The sequence below is a fragment of the Schistocerca americana genome, chromosome 7 (assembly GCF_021461395.2).
Source record: "Schistocerca americana isolate TAMUIC-IGC-003095 chromosome 7, iqSchAmer2.1, whole genome shotgun sequence".
Classification (NCBI taxonomy): domain Eukaryota; kingdom Metazoa; phylum Arthropoda; class Insecta; order Orthoptera; family Acrididae; genus Schistocerca; species Schistocerca americana.
In genome coordinates this window covers 375,939,954-375,956,801 of record NC_060125.1, presented here as the reverse complement: position 1 = coordinate 375,956,801, position 16,848 = coordinate 375,939,954, and the positions used below count along the sequence as shown (strand labels likewise).

Sequence of the window (16,848 nt, the reverse complement as noted above, 5' to 3'; positions counted from 1 at the left end):
TGTCCATTATGCTATAGTCACTTCTGAAATCAGTTTGGTCCTTTGCTTCATTACACAGTTTTTTATGCATATTTTAGTGAATACCAGTTACATTAGGAGTGAGGATCCTGATTAAGAGGTATACAGTTTAATACATCATGTCTGTCTCCTTTCTTGTGATGCATAAAACTTAACAGCATTATTCCACTTCAGAGAATTGATTTATTTCAAAGATATTCTGTAAATAAGTTTGCTGTTATCTTTCCTTCAGTTTTAAATGTTCCTACAGACGTTCCATCATGTTGGATAGCCTTTCTTTTCTTAATGCCAAAGATGACTGTATACACCATTCCCAGCATTACTTCTAGAGTGTAGTTATTTTCATGATTAGCTATGTGTTTAGCTTTCTGTATCATCTCCTTAACTACACAGACATTTAAAAACAATTTTATTTGCTTGCGCATTTGTATCTCAGTTGTTAGTTAAACCAAGGAAATGTGGTATACACCCGACATCTGTTTTCTTCCTTTTCTTGATACTGTAGTCTTGCTACTTAGTTTATACCGAAATTAATAAGAAGTGGTAAGAAAGCTGCCGTAAAGTACTGCAATAGCAGTTGTAGGCTGGTAGTCATGGTGTGGAAACATGCGAGTCAGAATAACAAGTACACAGGACTGCAAGACGGGCTAGCCAAACTCAGTGGAAAACTGCACCACACAATGGTAATAGCCGTAGCGAGCAGGCGAATGTCACCACAGTAGGGCAAGACTCCTGTTATGGACTAAATGATTTGGTGGCAGGTTTTGCTATAACAAATGGTCACCAGGCCCAAATAAATATTTGCATTTTGAAGAGAGACACTTCGGAGTTCGGCAATACCACGACACCAGGGCCATGTTGGATGATGAGATGACTGAGCATCGTCAGCAGCAGCCACAGGTTTGACACTAGTTTGGGTCAGCTGCCAGCAGCGCTGAGATGTGTGTGGGATTTGGTGCCACAGTGCTGCTGACCTGCCAGCCGCCATCCGACTGATGCCAGTGAGCAGCAGATCTTGTCCCACACACAGCAGTCTCTACATGTCACCGCAATGAATGCATGCAGGGCTGAGTCACCAGGAGACACTGTTCCCCAGAGGAACACCATCACAGCACAACACACAGTGCCACTGATGCCACATCCATGACCTACTGAGGCTGCTGGCCATCCTCTGGACTGTTGTCAGTATCGCAGGGAGCCTATGTGTGAGAAACTCCTTGCCGAAAGAAGCAGCCGTCCACAAGCCAGCGGTGGCAAGGGCCAGCAGAGTGAGGTGTGTTTGCCTTGCTAATGACGCAATGTGTAATTGAAGTTCAATAAACACCTTTCTTTCCGTCAGCAGTGCATCCACGGGCCTCCTGGCCCATTGTCACTACCACTCACCTGACTGAGTGCAACAACACACATCAGACTGGTGTCAGCAGGGGATCTTCAAGCCAATCACCATGCCACTTGCTCGCAGCAGAGGGAGCAGATAATGCCTGTTACTACTATTCGTGAACAAAGAAGATTGCTCGACTACTGCAGGGATCGGGGGTGGGGGTAAGTGTAGTGTCATTATCCAGTTTTTAGTGAAATTAAAAAGACGGGGTAAGAAAGCCATTACGAAGTGCTGCACTCACACTACTGAGTGCAATCGCACTCTTCATTGCTCTTATTGTTTTAAATTTTTCCTCTTACTAAAGTTTCAATGCATCTTTCCACTCTCTCTTGAAGATACAGGGTGTTTCCCATACAGAGTATGCAATATCTCCAGTCCTGCAAGCCATTATACCTGTTGGTCATTTCATTAGTTCCTTGGAATAAAAGGTTTCAGTATATTGTCCAAATACGTGTCAGAAGTTATGTTTTGGTGGGAGAAGATAAGTAGAATAAGACCTGTTGCACTAATTGCATACAACACTCCTAGTTTCACATTGTGCAGAGGCTCCTGCAGGGTGTGTACACATACTAGGAAAAAAAATTCCCGGATTTCCCAGTTAAAAACACACTTTCTCCTGGGTGAAAATACACTTCTACCATGTTAAGTGACAGCATACTTTTCCTCGGAATTGTAAAACTTATCAATCCTTTGAATGGTTATGGTTTTCTACACCGGCGAAGAATTTCTAAGCCATTTAGAAAACGAAACTCAGAAAAAAAGGCCATGTACACTGCATATTTTCATATTAAGAAAGTATAAATTCAAATTCCACCAAACACCGCATGTTACTTTCCGAAGCATTGAAATCGAGATTGTGATGCGCTTTTGTATGTCAGTCATAGCTCATGTCACGTGATCTCGTCAGCTGATACAGTAGATATTCAGAGCTTAGGACACATGATGTAGTCAGCCAACAACATTATCACTGTTAAGTAGCACATACACACAAATAGGAAAAGTTAATGGTGTAAATTAATAAACATGGTGTTGCTACAAGAAAAGCAGAGCTTTCACATATAATACTGGTCTCGACAATTAATAAGCTGCAAGAGAAGCTAAACTTTCACATATAATGTTGATCTTTTTTGCATGTGTTACACTTTAAGATACATCACACAAATGTGCCAGTAAATTTTTTAATACCGACATAAATGCCTGATCTCCTGGGCTCAAATTTTTTTCTAAATGGTCATCCTCAAATAGTCGATTTTTCAATGAGAGTCAAATGCTCTGTGATTTACGAAATTCATCGCATTCTCGCACTTAGTTCATCTTGCATAAAAGGAAATTTACTTTGAAAGTAACACTTTTCAATCCATCATTTGCAATATTTTCCCACGACCTGTTAGAAAGAGGTTTGTTTCAGCAGTTGCCAGAGAGCGCCAGATAACAGGGGTCACCGCGCTTGCGCAGCTACGATGATGCAGGAAGCCTGTATGTTCGTACGTGTAAAACATCAAAACATTTTACATTATGTCATAAAAGAAACAAGACATCAGAGGAATTTTGTGAACCATACTAAAATGCATAATTCGGTTTAAAGTGCACATTCGTATGTCCAGATTCGGTTGTAAATTTTCTTCAAGTACCAGTACTGTATTATCTCATTTTTTGTTCTTTATTGTGGCATAATGCCATACGTGCTATAAGATGAAAGCATACTCTTTTGAAATGCAGCGAACAGTTGAAACTAGCCAATAGTGTGGAATTAAACACTTTGTTTCAAATAAATTGACTGCCTCAGCAGAAAAGATTAATAAAGCCATATTTCTTAAGCAAACTGACAAAAATAACTTCATTGTTCTGCAAGACGTTTAATGCTTGACTTAAATTGCTGCCCAGGGCAGATACCCAAGTTTGCTCCCAGTGAATATGGCAGCTTGTGCATGCCAGTACAATTTTTACAGGTAGCATGTTGCTGCTTGCTTATACAGCTAACGGTGACACTTTTGTAGCCAGACGCAGGAGAAGGTACATGCGCGACTCAACTGCGCATGCGCATGGGCCCGCTCACAACTGCTCACACGAATCTAATGTAAACAGTTGTGACATCATGCTCATCGGAGGCAATTTGTTGTTATGAAGCATTGCACTGTGTTCCTAAAGCCTTTGATACATTTTGCTACTGGCAGACGCTAGTATGGGCACTGTGTTTTGTTGAGTACATGGCGCATTTCCTTCGCAACTTAGGTTTTATTTTTGTTTTTTTCTCTCGTTCATGTTTTATTGCTGCAGTATTATTCTGCAGTAGTGGGATGCAGGAATGTCCTTTGCTAGAGTATTATTTCTTACCAGTCAAAATTACAAAAATTTAACTGAAAACTAAAACAAAAAAAATATCCCAGAATTCTAAAATATTCCCAGGTTTCCCCCGGTTTTCTCCCGGATGAAAAAATTCTCGGGTTTTTCCCGGATCTCCCTGTTGTCCTGGGTCATATACACCCTGCTCCTGATGTAGGTGATGAGCAATTTCAGAGCTTCAGTGTCAACTGTATCGAGAGTTCATATGCCCTGATAAAGCCAGACATGTTTCGTGAGATAAAAGGAGTATTTCAGGGTCAACCTGCACAGGCTGGAATAGGTAGCTACAGTACAGATGTTGTGTATCAGTGTGTGAATTGGTTAGCTAACGGTCTACTGTTACTACGTAAAGTTTCAGTTTAAATTTGTACGTAGTTCTATGAGATGATGTTACTGACACATCAGTCTGAAGTGCTAAATGGCACAATGATTTTCTCAGGATTTTTTCAAGGTTGCACCTGTTTATTCTCTGTTAAAAACGGGATGCCACCCACAACCATCTAAGCGATGGGCTGGGAATGCAACATAGTGAGCGCAGCCTCTGGTTCCGTGCAGTACCTGAGACACTCCTTGCACTGTACTTGAAACATGATGTTCATCTGAATAGTTTTGCTTAGTACAGCGTACTCTGTTACATTCCTATTATTATTTGGTTGCTCAGTTAAGTTGCAGTGATGGGAGAATGTAGCCATATGTGTGAAGGTACACACTCCAAAATCTCAATGACAATTACAGTACTGTTTACTTGACTACCAACGCCTCAACCTTATGGTGAGTGTTTACTTTAATCCTTCCATCATTTAAATCTTGTACAATTTCCTCATTTTTCACAGAATATACGGAATTTCATTTTTAGTTTAACGTGGCCCTACCGAGTACATTTTCTATGCTGTTACATCACTACCTTCCAAAGTCGGTTATACAACATGCGACCAAGAGCACTGGCAAGCTGCTTATCACATTCCACTGTCAGCACTGGAAAAATGTTGAGCCACCATGGTAGAATGTTCTACTCTGGCAATGAAGCACGTGCAGATTACCACACAATGGGCTTGTCACCTGTTGCTTTGGCCTCCTAAGATACCCAGTGGCAGTTTTTCTAAGGCAAGCCAGAATAAAAGCTGAGCTTCCTGACCCAACAGTATCTATCATCAACCACTGCTTGCAAGGGGATATAATCATCGCCAGCTGTCAACTTGATGTGGGTCACTGGTCTCAAATACAACGAATACCTGGCTCTGCTAGCTGCTGACCTATGGGCCTAGTCCTGATGCTGCCACAAGCTGAACTAGTGCCTCCCACTGGGGGCCTGCTGCTGGCTGACATCAACTGATTTCAGCATACCTTCAAAGGATACTCGGTTCATAGTCTGCACTCGGGTGCCTCTTGCACCGGGCCACTGCAAGCTGCTGGTCTGTTGCTGCATTTGCACCTAATAGCATGGCCAGCCTGCATCAGAGTCTGCTGTGTGTCTGACATCTGTAGGCCTGATGCAACTCAATGGCCACGAAAGTGGTGACTTCACTTCTTCACTGCAGCCACCTGCCCAATCCAAAGGCCTTGCAATGGTGGCCACTTCCCACTACTTTGTGCCAAATTAAGAAAGCACTGTCACTGGGACACTGTCTACATCTGCTCTATGAATTCTGTTCAATAAATCTTGTCATAATTACCATAACCCCTAGAATTTCACAGGGGTCATGGCACTGGTTCTCTGTACCTGTTGTCCAGCCTACCATTCTCTGACTATGGAATTCGTAATGTTCAGACTATCCTATCTCTAATAATGTGTTTGCTTCTGAAAGGATGTCTTAAGGATAGGCCTAAACATAATGTTCTCTGCAAATTCTAATATGTGACCTCTGTCACTTATTGTATCATACTCTCAGTTTCCCACTGAAGAATCATTCTTTTGTTTTTGTGCCTTTTTTGTGTTAACATCACTCATTATCACTGTTTAGCACAATCTGCCGGTAACACTTCATGTCGATCTTGTACCTCTATCCTATTAACACATCACCATCTGACGGACTCTCCAACCTTTACTCATATTGTACATCTAAAAAACGAAGTTAGTTTCTGGAGCAGCAATACTTGATCAATGACCTTCATGCAAGACATGTATAGCTGTCCAGAACTGTGCTTTTGCTCTTCTTGCACCAGCAGCAGCACTGAATCAACTGTTCTTAAAAAAGTGTCGGGCATAATTGTTTCACCAGCATGTCTGTATTTAAGCCACACTTCTGTATATCAATTGTAACATTTGGTTCTGCTTGAAAATACACAGGACCAGCAGAAATTTTAATTCTTTCCAGAACCTTCTCCAAGTTATATCTCAACTGACTGCTGACAATAAATCAGAAGTCACCTCTCAACATCAATTAAGTTAATGCATAATTCATGAAAAGTGTACATCCTTTGGACAGTTGTATTCATATGTGAGTGCCTACTTGGATAATACCAGTGAGTACTCTAGAAATTCTGGTTGATCATTATTCTTCAATGGACAAAGTGAGGTTATGCAATGGTGTACACACTGAACTTGCAGTGGGAGAAGCAGGGCTCAAATCCTTATCCAGTTTTAGATTTTACTTTCATTCCCGATGAATGTCAGGAAAATTTCTTAGATAAGGAAACGGTTGAAAGTAATACATAAATAAAACACACTATAATAACAATTGTTAGTAAAGTAAACATATTTTACGGTACAGGTTTTTTTTATATAAATGAAAAGGATACATTCATCATATGGTGAAATGTCCATGTCTTGGATATCCCCCTTGTGCTGATAAACTTCACCTAGGAACTCGTGATGATCTGGGTAACGACGATAACGTCTCACCAGGCCACCTTCACAGACTGTAAATAACTGGCTTCCATTTGATGTGTACCTGCAAAAATTAATCAACTTGTGCAAACACATTTAGACAAAATTTAATGACAGTCATAAAGAAGTTTTGTTCTTGAACACCTACATTTCTGTTTCAATAAAGAAGAAAGGTTAACCTAAAAATGTGTTAGTACAACCATACAGCTACTTTTCTGTTCACAAAAACAAACACATTTTCACTTTTTCACTTACACATCTAGAACAAAGAAAGAAGTTTTTTAAGCTGCATTGACAAAGTCATTACAGATGGAGTACATGCTCAATACTGAGCATATCTCTGAGTAAACCACTCAAATTCACATAAGGAGATGTGGAGATGTGCTGGTAGCTGCCTGGAACAACTCAAGGAAGCCATGTACAATATGTAATCCAATCAAATCAAGTTTAGAAGTGTAGCTCGGTATATTGCCATAGAACCAACTTATTAGAGAAAGGAATAAATTGTACAATGCCTCCAAGTGCAGTGTAATTTATTATAGTTAATAAAGTTCTGGAAATGCATAATTATTGACCAGATAAAATTTAAGTGAAGAAGTTGTTTGCCTCCACAGTCATATGGTTAACAGCCTCCATTTACCTGCTTGGTAGAGGTGCACAGCATAACATGACTTGGGAGTTAAAAAAGATGAACACAATACAAAAACTTAAGTGTGAATGTCAGGCAACAGAGATAATTTCTCTGATATGCCAGCAGTTCTTAGACATTCAACGAGAAATATTGTATGCTTAGGCTTTTTGACTTATTCTTTCCATGTTTCATACTGTGCGTTCTCTCTTCCACTATCAATTGTTATGCTTATAATTTCAGTATTGTTATTTTGGGCACAAATATGGTCAGCAGAATATTACAATTCTAAGCTTATGAGGGTCAGTGTGAATTTCATGCTGTTGACTGAGTATCTGAGGCAGATTATGTTGATGCAGTATTCCCACTAATGTGTTGCTTTCACTGTCTTGTGACAGATAACAGCACCAAGGGAGAATCCCAAAATGGCGTATGACATTGAGGTGTGTACTACGAACAGATGTTTCATTGAATTCTTCACTGTTAAACAAACTATGTCAACTGAAGTCTACTGGCACTTGCTACAGGTGTGTTGAAACCCTGTAGTAGGTGTGGGTAATGAGATGGAGTGGGTGAAGTGGTTGCATGTAACAAGCCACATCCTGGTCACCCCTGCTCAGCTCCTAGCCCTCATAATGAACATCATCCCACCCACTCATACGTGATGATCAGCAGGGCAAGGAATTGTGTGCACTGGTGAATATTGGCTGTAATACCTTAGACAAGATGATATGCAACCTTGGTTACTGCAAAGTTCGCAAAGATTGGTCATCAGGATGCGTATCCAAGATGGAGAACTTGTCGGGACCTGCTAGACCAATAAAAGGCTGAAAGCAACGATCTTCTGAACATCAAAAACGTAAGTGATCAGACATGGTGTTGCCATTATGAGCTGGAACATTAAAGACAGTCTATGTAGTGGTAACATGCCAATTCTCTGATAAAGTAGAAGTTCAATCCACAGCCATCTGCATGCAAAGTTAAGTGCACAGTCTTTTGAGACAGGCTGAATGTTAAGATGACTGATAAGCTGAAAGCTCAAACTTCCAGTCATATCAGAGAAGAACATGAAGTCCGGTAGCAACACGATAATGCCAGGCCCAACAACATTTATATGACCATGTAACTCACTGACAAGTTTGGCTGGACTGTCCTATCAGACCCACAATACAGTCCTCATTCAGCATCAACAAAATCATCTCAGTTTACAAACTGCAGCATTTTGAACAAAACACTTGAGCTTTTAACAACTGTCTCCACCACTGTCATCAGGAGTGAAAATCACTGACTGCTGGGACTGGGAAGGTGTTCTGCTTATACAGATGCAATGGCAGCACCTGGAACCTTCCAGAGAGGGCCAGAGTGGCACATGCGTGGAAGCAAATTGGGCAGCTCCTAGTGGCTCTGTCCTGCCTGTTGTAATCTTACCCTCCCACACATCACCATTAAATTCCTCTTAGTCTGTTCATTATTTTCAAAAGCTTCAAGAGATGTAAGATATACGAAAGAAACAACTTTTTACTTATCTTCATTATCTCACTGCAGTTGGCTCCTAGTCTTGCATCTATGGTACATTCGTGAGGCTGTAATTTTTATAATGTTGCGGGTTCTTGTTGAACTGAATAACTGATGAAGATTTGCCAGTTGCTATGAGAATCTTTTTATTTTATCCCATTCTTCTATAACACATCAACTTCACAATCTCCATTTTCATAAAAACCATTAATTACATTATTGTTGACAAGATTAGCAAAATAAACGCATTTCCATCAGAGTCATGACCACTACTCCTTACATTCTGCGGTACTCACAATATTCCAGAGTTTACAAAGCAAAAGAGTTCACAAACTTTCTTGACCAAAGAACAATCTTCACTAAAATATATACTTATTTTGAAAATGAATCCAGAAATAAATTTAATGATTAACGTTAGATTGTACAATTAATAATATGATTTTTAAATGTGCCAGAAATTTCATAATTTCAAATATTTTTAAAAGAAGAGTAAATTTAGCTGTATGTACAGACTACTAACAAATTAATTTCTTTTTACATATTTTAGCCTAAATCATAACACATCATATACAAAATCATGTAAGTTCATTCATTTAGTCAGCTGATATAAAGTTCACCTATACAAGAATCAATAATATAAATTGTATCAGTTATTTCTATAAAAAAAAGTAATGTTAGAGAAGGGAGACCCATTACACAGGAGACCAAGTGATGTCACATTGTACAAGCAGTCAGCATTATGTCTGAAACTGCCATTCCAGCTGCTGTGTCCCTACAAGCTCAAGCCTACATCTTTTCTATTACTCAATGTCCAAAGTCTGCCTCCATTGCCTACTGAGGGTATGCCCCTGGTCTCTATTAAAATTTTAACAGAGACCGGAGGTACACACTTAGTAGGGAATGGGGGCGGGCTTTGGAAACTTAGCAAAAGCAAAGACGTAGGCTTGACACACGTAAGGATGCGGGAGTGGCAGTTTCAAATGTGGCATTGGGAGCTCGTGCAGGTGATGTCACTTGGTCCTGTGACAGTATGGAGTCACTAGGAGCTGCCCAACTTGCCTTCTGAGCAAGCGCAGCTCCAGCCCTCTCTGGAAGGTTCCAGATGCTGCCATTACATCTATATAAGCAGAACACCATGCCAGCCCCAGCAGTCAGTGACTGCAACTCCTGATGATGATAGCAGAGACAGCTGTCAAAAGATTGAGTGTTTTATTCAAAATAACATGTTTTCTAACCTGAGAAGATTTTATTGAAGCATGCCACTGCAAAATATACCGAGAACACAGTCTTCATTTAACACTATCAGACTTCCGCCTCAATGCGCCTATGAAAGATGGACCCAAATACTGTAATTAAAAATGTAAGGCAGTGACTAGACTCACTTGGTTCAGGTTTTTTCAAGCACAGCATCCAGCCTCTTGTTCATTCTTAGCAAGAGTGTGTAATGAATTAGTGTTGTAGTTTGAATGAAAATACAAGGTGTGATCAAAAAATAATGGGAATTGTTTAATTCCATAGGCTATATAAATCTGATTTCCAAAAAAAGTTTTTTTACCTTGCTGGTACACATTTTCCTAGTATAAGTTTACATTTTCAGCTGTTTTGAATATTTCGTTTATTGTTGATAATCAAAAAAGTTATATGTGTTTTTGACTTCTCGGTGAATTTTACTTTAGAAGATAAATTTGCCTGAAAAATTGGAATAAAGAGCAGCATGGCATTCGAAACATTGACTCTGGCTTTTGAAAAATCTACTATGAGTAGGACGGGAGTTTATGAGTGGTATAACAGATTCAAGGAGGATTGAGAAGGCGTAGAAGACAAAGACTACCCCCAACACACTAGCACATCAATTACTGATGACAAGGTGGCAGACGTAAATAAAACAGTTCTGGAAAACCCTGAATCAACATCAAAAAGGTTGCTGATGATATCAGCGTATGCTTTGGCTCACGCTAAACAATTTTTTCAAACATTTTGGGCAAAGATAGTGTAGCATTAAAATCTGTTCCAAATCATTCAATTTCGACCAAAAATGAAGTCACGCAGACACTGCTCAGGAATTGCTGAATGAAGTCAACAACAACCCAGAACTTCTAAAGAAGGTTATAACGGATGACAAACCATGGGTACACGGGTATGACCTCAAAACCAAGGCCCACTCATCCCAATGGAAACTGCCTGAAGAGTCAAGACCAAAAATTTAGGCAAGTTTCATCACATGTGAAGGTACTTCTCACTGTTTTCTTCCATTTCAATGGGATAGTGCACCACGAGTTCCTGCCTTATGGTCGTATGTTCAATAATGAATACTACCCAGAAGATAGGCACCATTTGCATGAAGCAATCCAAAGAAAATGACCAAAACTGTGGCAAAATCACTCATCAAAATTGCACCATGATAATGCTCCCACTCACACCTCAATGATTGTTCACGATTTTTTGGCAAAAACAAAACCGTTATGTTGTCTCAGTCACCATACTCACCAGACATGGCCCCATGCACCTCTTTCTATTCCCAAGACTGAAGAGAACCATGAAATGACATCATTTTGTCTCTATTAGTGACATAAAAACAAAACTGTTATGTTGCCTCAACCATTATATTCACCAGACATGGCCCATGCGATTTCTTTCTATACCCGAGGCTGACGAGAATGCTAAAATGATGTCATTTTGCCACCACTGTTGAAGTAAAAACAGAATCACTGAAAGAACTGAAGAACATAATGAAAAGTGGGTTCCAGAAGTGCTTCCAAGATTGGAAAAAGTGTTGGTGTGAGTGTATTATATCTGAGAGGGATAACTTTGGAGGGGCAAGGTTGATACTGATGAATAAATAAAGATTCTTTAAGATAAACAAAAATTTCCTTTACCTTTTGATCACATCTCTTAAATGGAAGGAATCAGTTTTTGAATGACCCTCATGTTCTGCCACTGTAAAGTTAAAGTTATATGCACTTTAATTTCAATTTCAGAATTTCCAAATAGATGAGCATTACTATCATATTTTCTGCAAAATGGTTCTCAGAAGTGACCACTTATCCACATCTTCGAAAATATCTGTCTCATCAGAACATCAAAAATCACATTCATTGCATTTTATTGTCGTTCTGCCACTGGAAAGTTAAAATTATACGCACTTTAAATTTTAGATCATAGTTTTTTCAATCAGGGCTCTGACAGATGTTGGGTGTGGCCATCCCGAGGTTGGACATAGGCAAGGGCAGAGCACCTCCACAGAATTGCTCCTAATGTAGAACTGTGATGTCTACAATAACTTCTGAGTTCACTGCAGCTTCTTTTTTCACTTACTCCAGTACAATTTCGTAACTATTTTTAGGTGTGTAGAATTTAACAGCACAGTTACAGGGGCCAATAAAAATTGAGCTATCACTGTTCTTTATGTATGAATGCCAAATTATACAAATCATAACTGGACTAATTAAAGGTCTTGATATACATAAACAATCACATAGTATGTATACACCTTATAGGGGAATTAACAGAATTCTCCCAATTGCAACAGATCATTCTTAAAGCATATAACATTGAGCCCTTTGTGTAAGGAGGAATGTTGTGTGTGTGTGTGTGTGTGTGTGTGTGTGTGTGTGTGTGTGTGTGAGAGAGAGAGAGAGAGAGAGAGAGAGAGAGAGAGAGAGAGAATTTAAAATTACCAAATAAGCAGCAACCAGTCGCAAAATCATGTTTTATTTATTCACTTTTGCAAATTGATTTCAACTGATTAACAGCTTGGCTGTGAATAAATAAAACGTGATTTTGCGAGTGGTTGCTGCTTATTTGGTAATTTTATGGTTTACGGTGCCTGCACAACTTGGAAACCACATGGAGCCTGCCATTCATAAAAACAAAATTTGTTTCAGAATACATATAGCTCTGATTCACTGGGAGACCAACAGTTAAAAAAAATCAAGTAGTACGTGTAGGAGGATTCAATTAAATGGCTGCATATAATAAAATATTACCTGAGTTTCCAAATTTGTTGGTCTTTATGTTCTTTTAAAATTTCTTGAATACCTGCATCAGGCACATATGCAGAAACTACATCGCCGCCTGTCATTATCACACCTACAAAATCGTAAAGAAATATTTTACAATTACATTTAAATACACATTAAAAATTCATCTGCTACAAAATATATATATTTTGTGTAATAAATGCTAAACCCTGAATGGTTAATCAGCAAACATGTATGAAAACTAGCCCAAGCATTCAAAAAAACAAATGTTCAAATTACTCACATAAAATTATATGAGTGAAATAGTTACTTGGTGAAGGTATCGTAAGTTATGATAGGGAACAAAGCAAACATTGGAATGTCATTAAATGCAAATGTGTGCCTTCCGCACTGGGAGAAATTCTTTTCTTTGTATATGTTCAACTGCACTAGTTCCTGGACAAGTGTCAAAAAGGTACTGCTAGCTGACACAATGCCAAATGCATTCAAGTTGCACCACTGCACATTCACCATGGTAAAAGAAAGTCTAACATTCAGCCATAAATCAGCTTCAGGCAGATCTCTTTCAGAAACTTATATAACTATCTACACCCACTGCAACATCACAATGTGACTCAGCTGTATGTTCATACTAATAATTAGGCTAAAAATAAATACTGTGAATACAAAGATTGCAACACATTTCCATGCTATATCCACACTGCTGCTCAAATGAAGTCCAATGGTACACCCACATGATGGATACATGATACTGCAAACACGTATGACTTTTCAGAGGTGTGCTTTGTCCACATTTTCTCTTCATGGGTCACAATGTCCATGCACATGCTATGTCCATTATGGAGCTCTGGTGTATAATTTGCACAAAGGTGACGATCTCCATGGAATTGACTGGCCAGTAAGGTTCCTGAATTCTACTAAACTTGTGTTGGGTGCTATGTGGAATGGAAGAACAAGTTACAGCTTGTCAGTTACCGCCAAGGATTCTTCAAATTTCTACATAGCTCTTTCTCGGGATTGGAATCAGTTCTTAAGAAGCTATTGAAACACTTCATAACAAGCATCACATGTTGCTGGCAATGCTTTGTGGCTTCAAATCTTATTCATTGTTTTGTTGGTGTGGAAGAGGTCTACCAGTTTTAAGACATTTTGACATATATCTGAGCTGTTAGCATTTTTACTTGTTTGGATAACACTGTATGTCAAACATCTTGTAATTAAGTTTAGCTTTGTTGTATGACTCTATCCACAACCAGAAAACAAATTATGTTTCATTTTTGAATACTAGTTTGCTTACCACATTGTAGACTATAAAGACACACCCGTAAAAAAGAAAGTGGCTTTCTGAACTAAAAAGTCATTTACCCAGGGCAAGAGGGGGAAAGGTTGCAAGATGAAGCGTTATCCTTTTATGTGACCTCTAAACAATATTTTGTCTGTGAGAAAGTGATACTGAATTCCTAAGTGTATTTACGTGAAGATATTTTATATGAAATGATATAAGCAAAAACATATAAATTCTTATTTTTTAATTTTATAATCAAAGAAACCCTATGATAAGAGAGAAGTATCTGAAATGCCATACAACTTTCACGTTATGTCATTGATAACAAATGAATAGAATGATCTTCATCTACTTTATCTTAAATTTTCATCTTCCTTCTACATGAGCTCTGAGTGAACAGATGGAAGTTTCAATGTACCACTGTTTGACAGAAATAATTGAAATGTTCATTATACTTAATCACTTATAATTACTGCAAAATCAATTACCTTCCTCATTTCCCTGTCATGTATATAATTTTCATTGTATTTGTATGATATTCAGTGATCCTCAGTGTGAAGTTGGAAGCGGATTGTCTGATGATGGAATGACCAAACACTATTCGTGTTCTATTGTTAAGCCCTCTGAGATTAATGTAAGGATGGTTTCTCTTGGTTCTACATAATATTCTGTGTAAGATTTGTTCTCAACTGATTGGTCATAAAGCACTGAACAATGACAACATGTAACATACAGGCTTGATGCAGTCCCATATTTTTGACAGTGGTGCATTTAACTGTTCATTGCATTCATTTTCAGAACTATCAATTTATCTGCAACTTACAATGCTTTCAAAACAGGTATTTTGCCCACCATCATTGGAAAGTGCATTCTTGATGTGGTTATTAATTTACTAAAAGCCTAATATTATTCGCAATATTTTGTTAAGTCACTCACTGAGGAACCTTTCATTGTTATGTTTAAGGCACATTTCAAGGAGAAGGAACCCATTTTGGATCCCAGCTCTACACACACAACAGAAGAAGAGGAAGGAAAAAAAATCAACATATAAACTTGAAATTGAACTTCTATGACTTGCAAGACGTTTAAAAGAAAAGCAAGAACCAGAAAGAACTTCTTTCAAATAAAAAGTAACAAAATGCCCTCTGTCAATGAATGAAAGTTATAAATAACAACCTAAATGAATATTTTAAAGGACAGCACTGCGCTATTACATTAGTGAGTCTCTGACCAGTTTTTTATTATCATGTGTGAAACAGAGAAAGAAAGGAACAGACAAAGTGAGGATTCACTAAAAATTGGGAATAAAAAGACACTTTGCTTGGAGATCATTTAACATACAAAACATATACATTATACGGGTTGTTTCTCCTAAGAGTCGTCTGGCGCATTTTCTCTGGCATTTCAGCAGATATCTGGAATTTCATTTTTGTGATGTGTAGCTAGAGTCAGTCCAAATAGTGCTTTTCACATCTTTCACACAATGCCCAGTGTTGGCAGAAAGAGTCAGTTTGCTTCCCATTACAAACAAAACTATTTTTAAAGCAGGGTTTTACCTTCCAATTGTATAGAAATGTCCCAAATTAGTCTAGTGCGATATTTCTTTATCGATGTGAATTAAAAGGTAACGTGAAACACAAATATTAACTAGTACTCTGGCAGTGATTGAACAGCGCTGCTGCATGCTGGTAGCAGCAAGTGCAGGCCAGGGTGGTTCTGTTACTGCTGCAGTAGTTGTTATTCTTCATGTTTCATTGCCCTTGTTAATACAAATCAATGAATGGCCACATAAAATTTCACTATAAAAATAATTTTTTTTAACAGGGAACAAACCATCACTTTCCATCAACAATGGGTGTCACATGAAAGACATAATGAGAAGTATTTGTCTGGTCTGACTCAAGCTCCACACTGCAAACATTAAATTGCAAATATCTGCAGAAACGCCACAGAAACTGCACCTGACGACTCTTACGAGAGTCACCTCGTTTATTATGAATTAATAGCATTATGATATAATGAATTTTGTATCACTGACTGCACAAAGTCCAAATGCATCAACCTACAGATCATCAAGCACACCGGAAATGTTGGATAAATGGACAGCTTTGCTTCCAATTACTGTTTTCTAGCAGCTGCAGATTCCTACATCTAATACATTTCATTATTTTACAATCAGTAACTTACTGTAAAAGCCATCTTCAGCAGCAAGGTTGAAAGGTTCTGGTGTAGGACTCACAGAATTTACTCTGTGTCCTGCCTGATATGAATGTAGCACTCGCCCATCAAGTGTTGACACCTTGATGGTACCCTCTGCAGCAGCAGTCACCAGGGCACTTTGCTGGCCACGCACCCATGGCCAAGAGGTATGCAGAAATGTAAGGTCTCTCACCACACTCCCATGTAACTGTAAGGAGATCAATTGTAGCTTATTAAACTCAATAAAATCTTATTTTACAACAGTAGTGTTTTCAATGGAACTAATAGCTTTTATAAGTTGAGTTTGTTAAATTAAAATTCTTATTCTGTGACATAAGACAACATTACAGCCACATCTATTTTCAAGAGTTGAGTTTCGCTCCACCAGGAAACTTTTAATAGAAACCGATATCTATTGTCATTGATGATTTTAATAGGCAAGGTATCATATTGGGCTATAAGCAGGATGTCAAAAACGGAGATGTTCTATTGTCATGGGCTGAGCCCAAAAACTATCATTTATCCACAACAGTAAACTCCCTCCTTTATTTACCAGCAAAAGGTGGGAGAAAAGTTATAAACTCCACTGACTTTTTACAAAGGAAAGTATAGTACAGCAGTATCTAAAGTCTGTGTGTACCACTGTACTGAACCCTCTACATAAATGATTGG

General features: G+C 38.5%; 1 protein-coding gene across 5 annotated transcripts in view; it reads right to left on the bottom strand.

The window, feature by feature from the left end:
* Positions 1–16,848, bottom strand: part of LOC124622098 — a 118,140-nt gene that overhangs the window by 27,845 nt on the left and 73,447 nt on the right. For all 5 annotated transcript variants that reach the window (XM_047147700.1, XM_047147697.1, XM_047147695.1 and 2 more), the window contains 3 exons: positions 16,165–16,384; positions 12,699–12,801; positions 6,482–6,633 (listed from right to left, as the gene is read on the bottom strand). In XM_047147700.1, the coding sequence (XP_047003656.1) occupies positions 6,482–6,633; positions 12,699–12,801; positions 16,165–16,384 (475 nt within the window). The remainder of the gene's footprint in view (positions 1–6,481; positions 6,634–12,698; positions 12,802–16,164; positions 16,385–16,848) is intronic.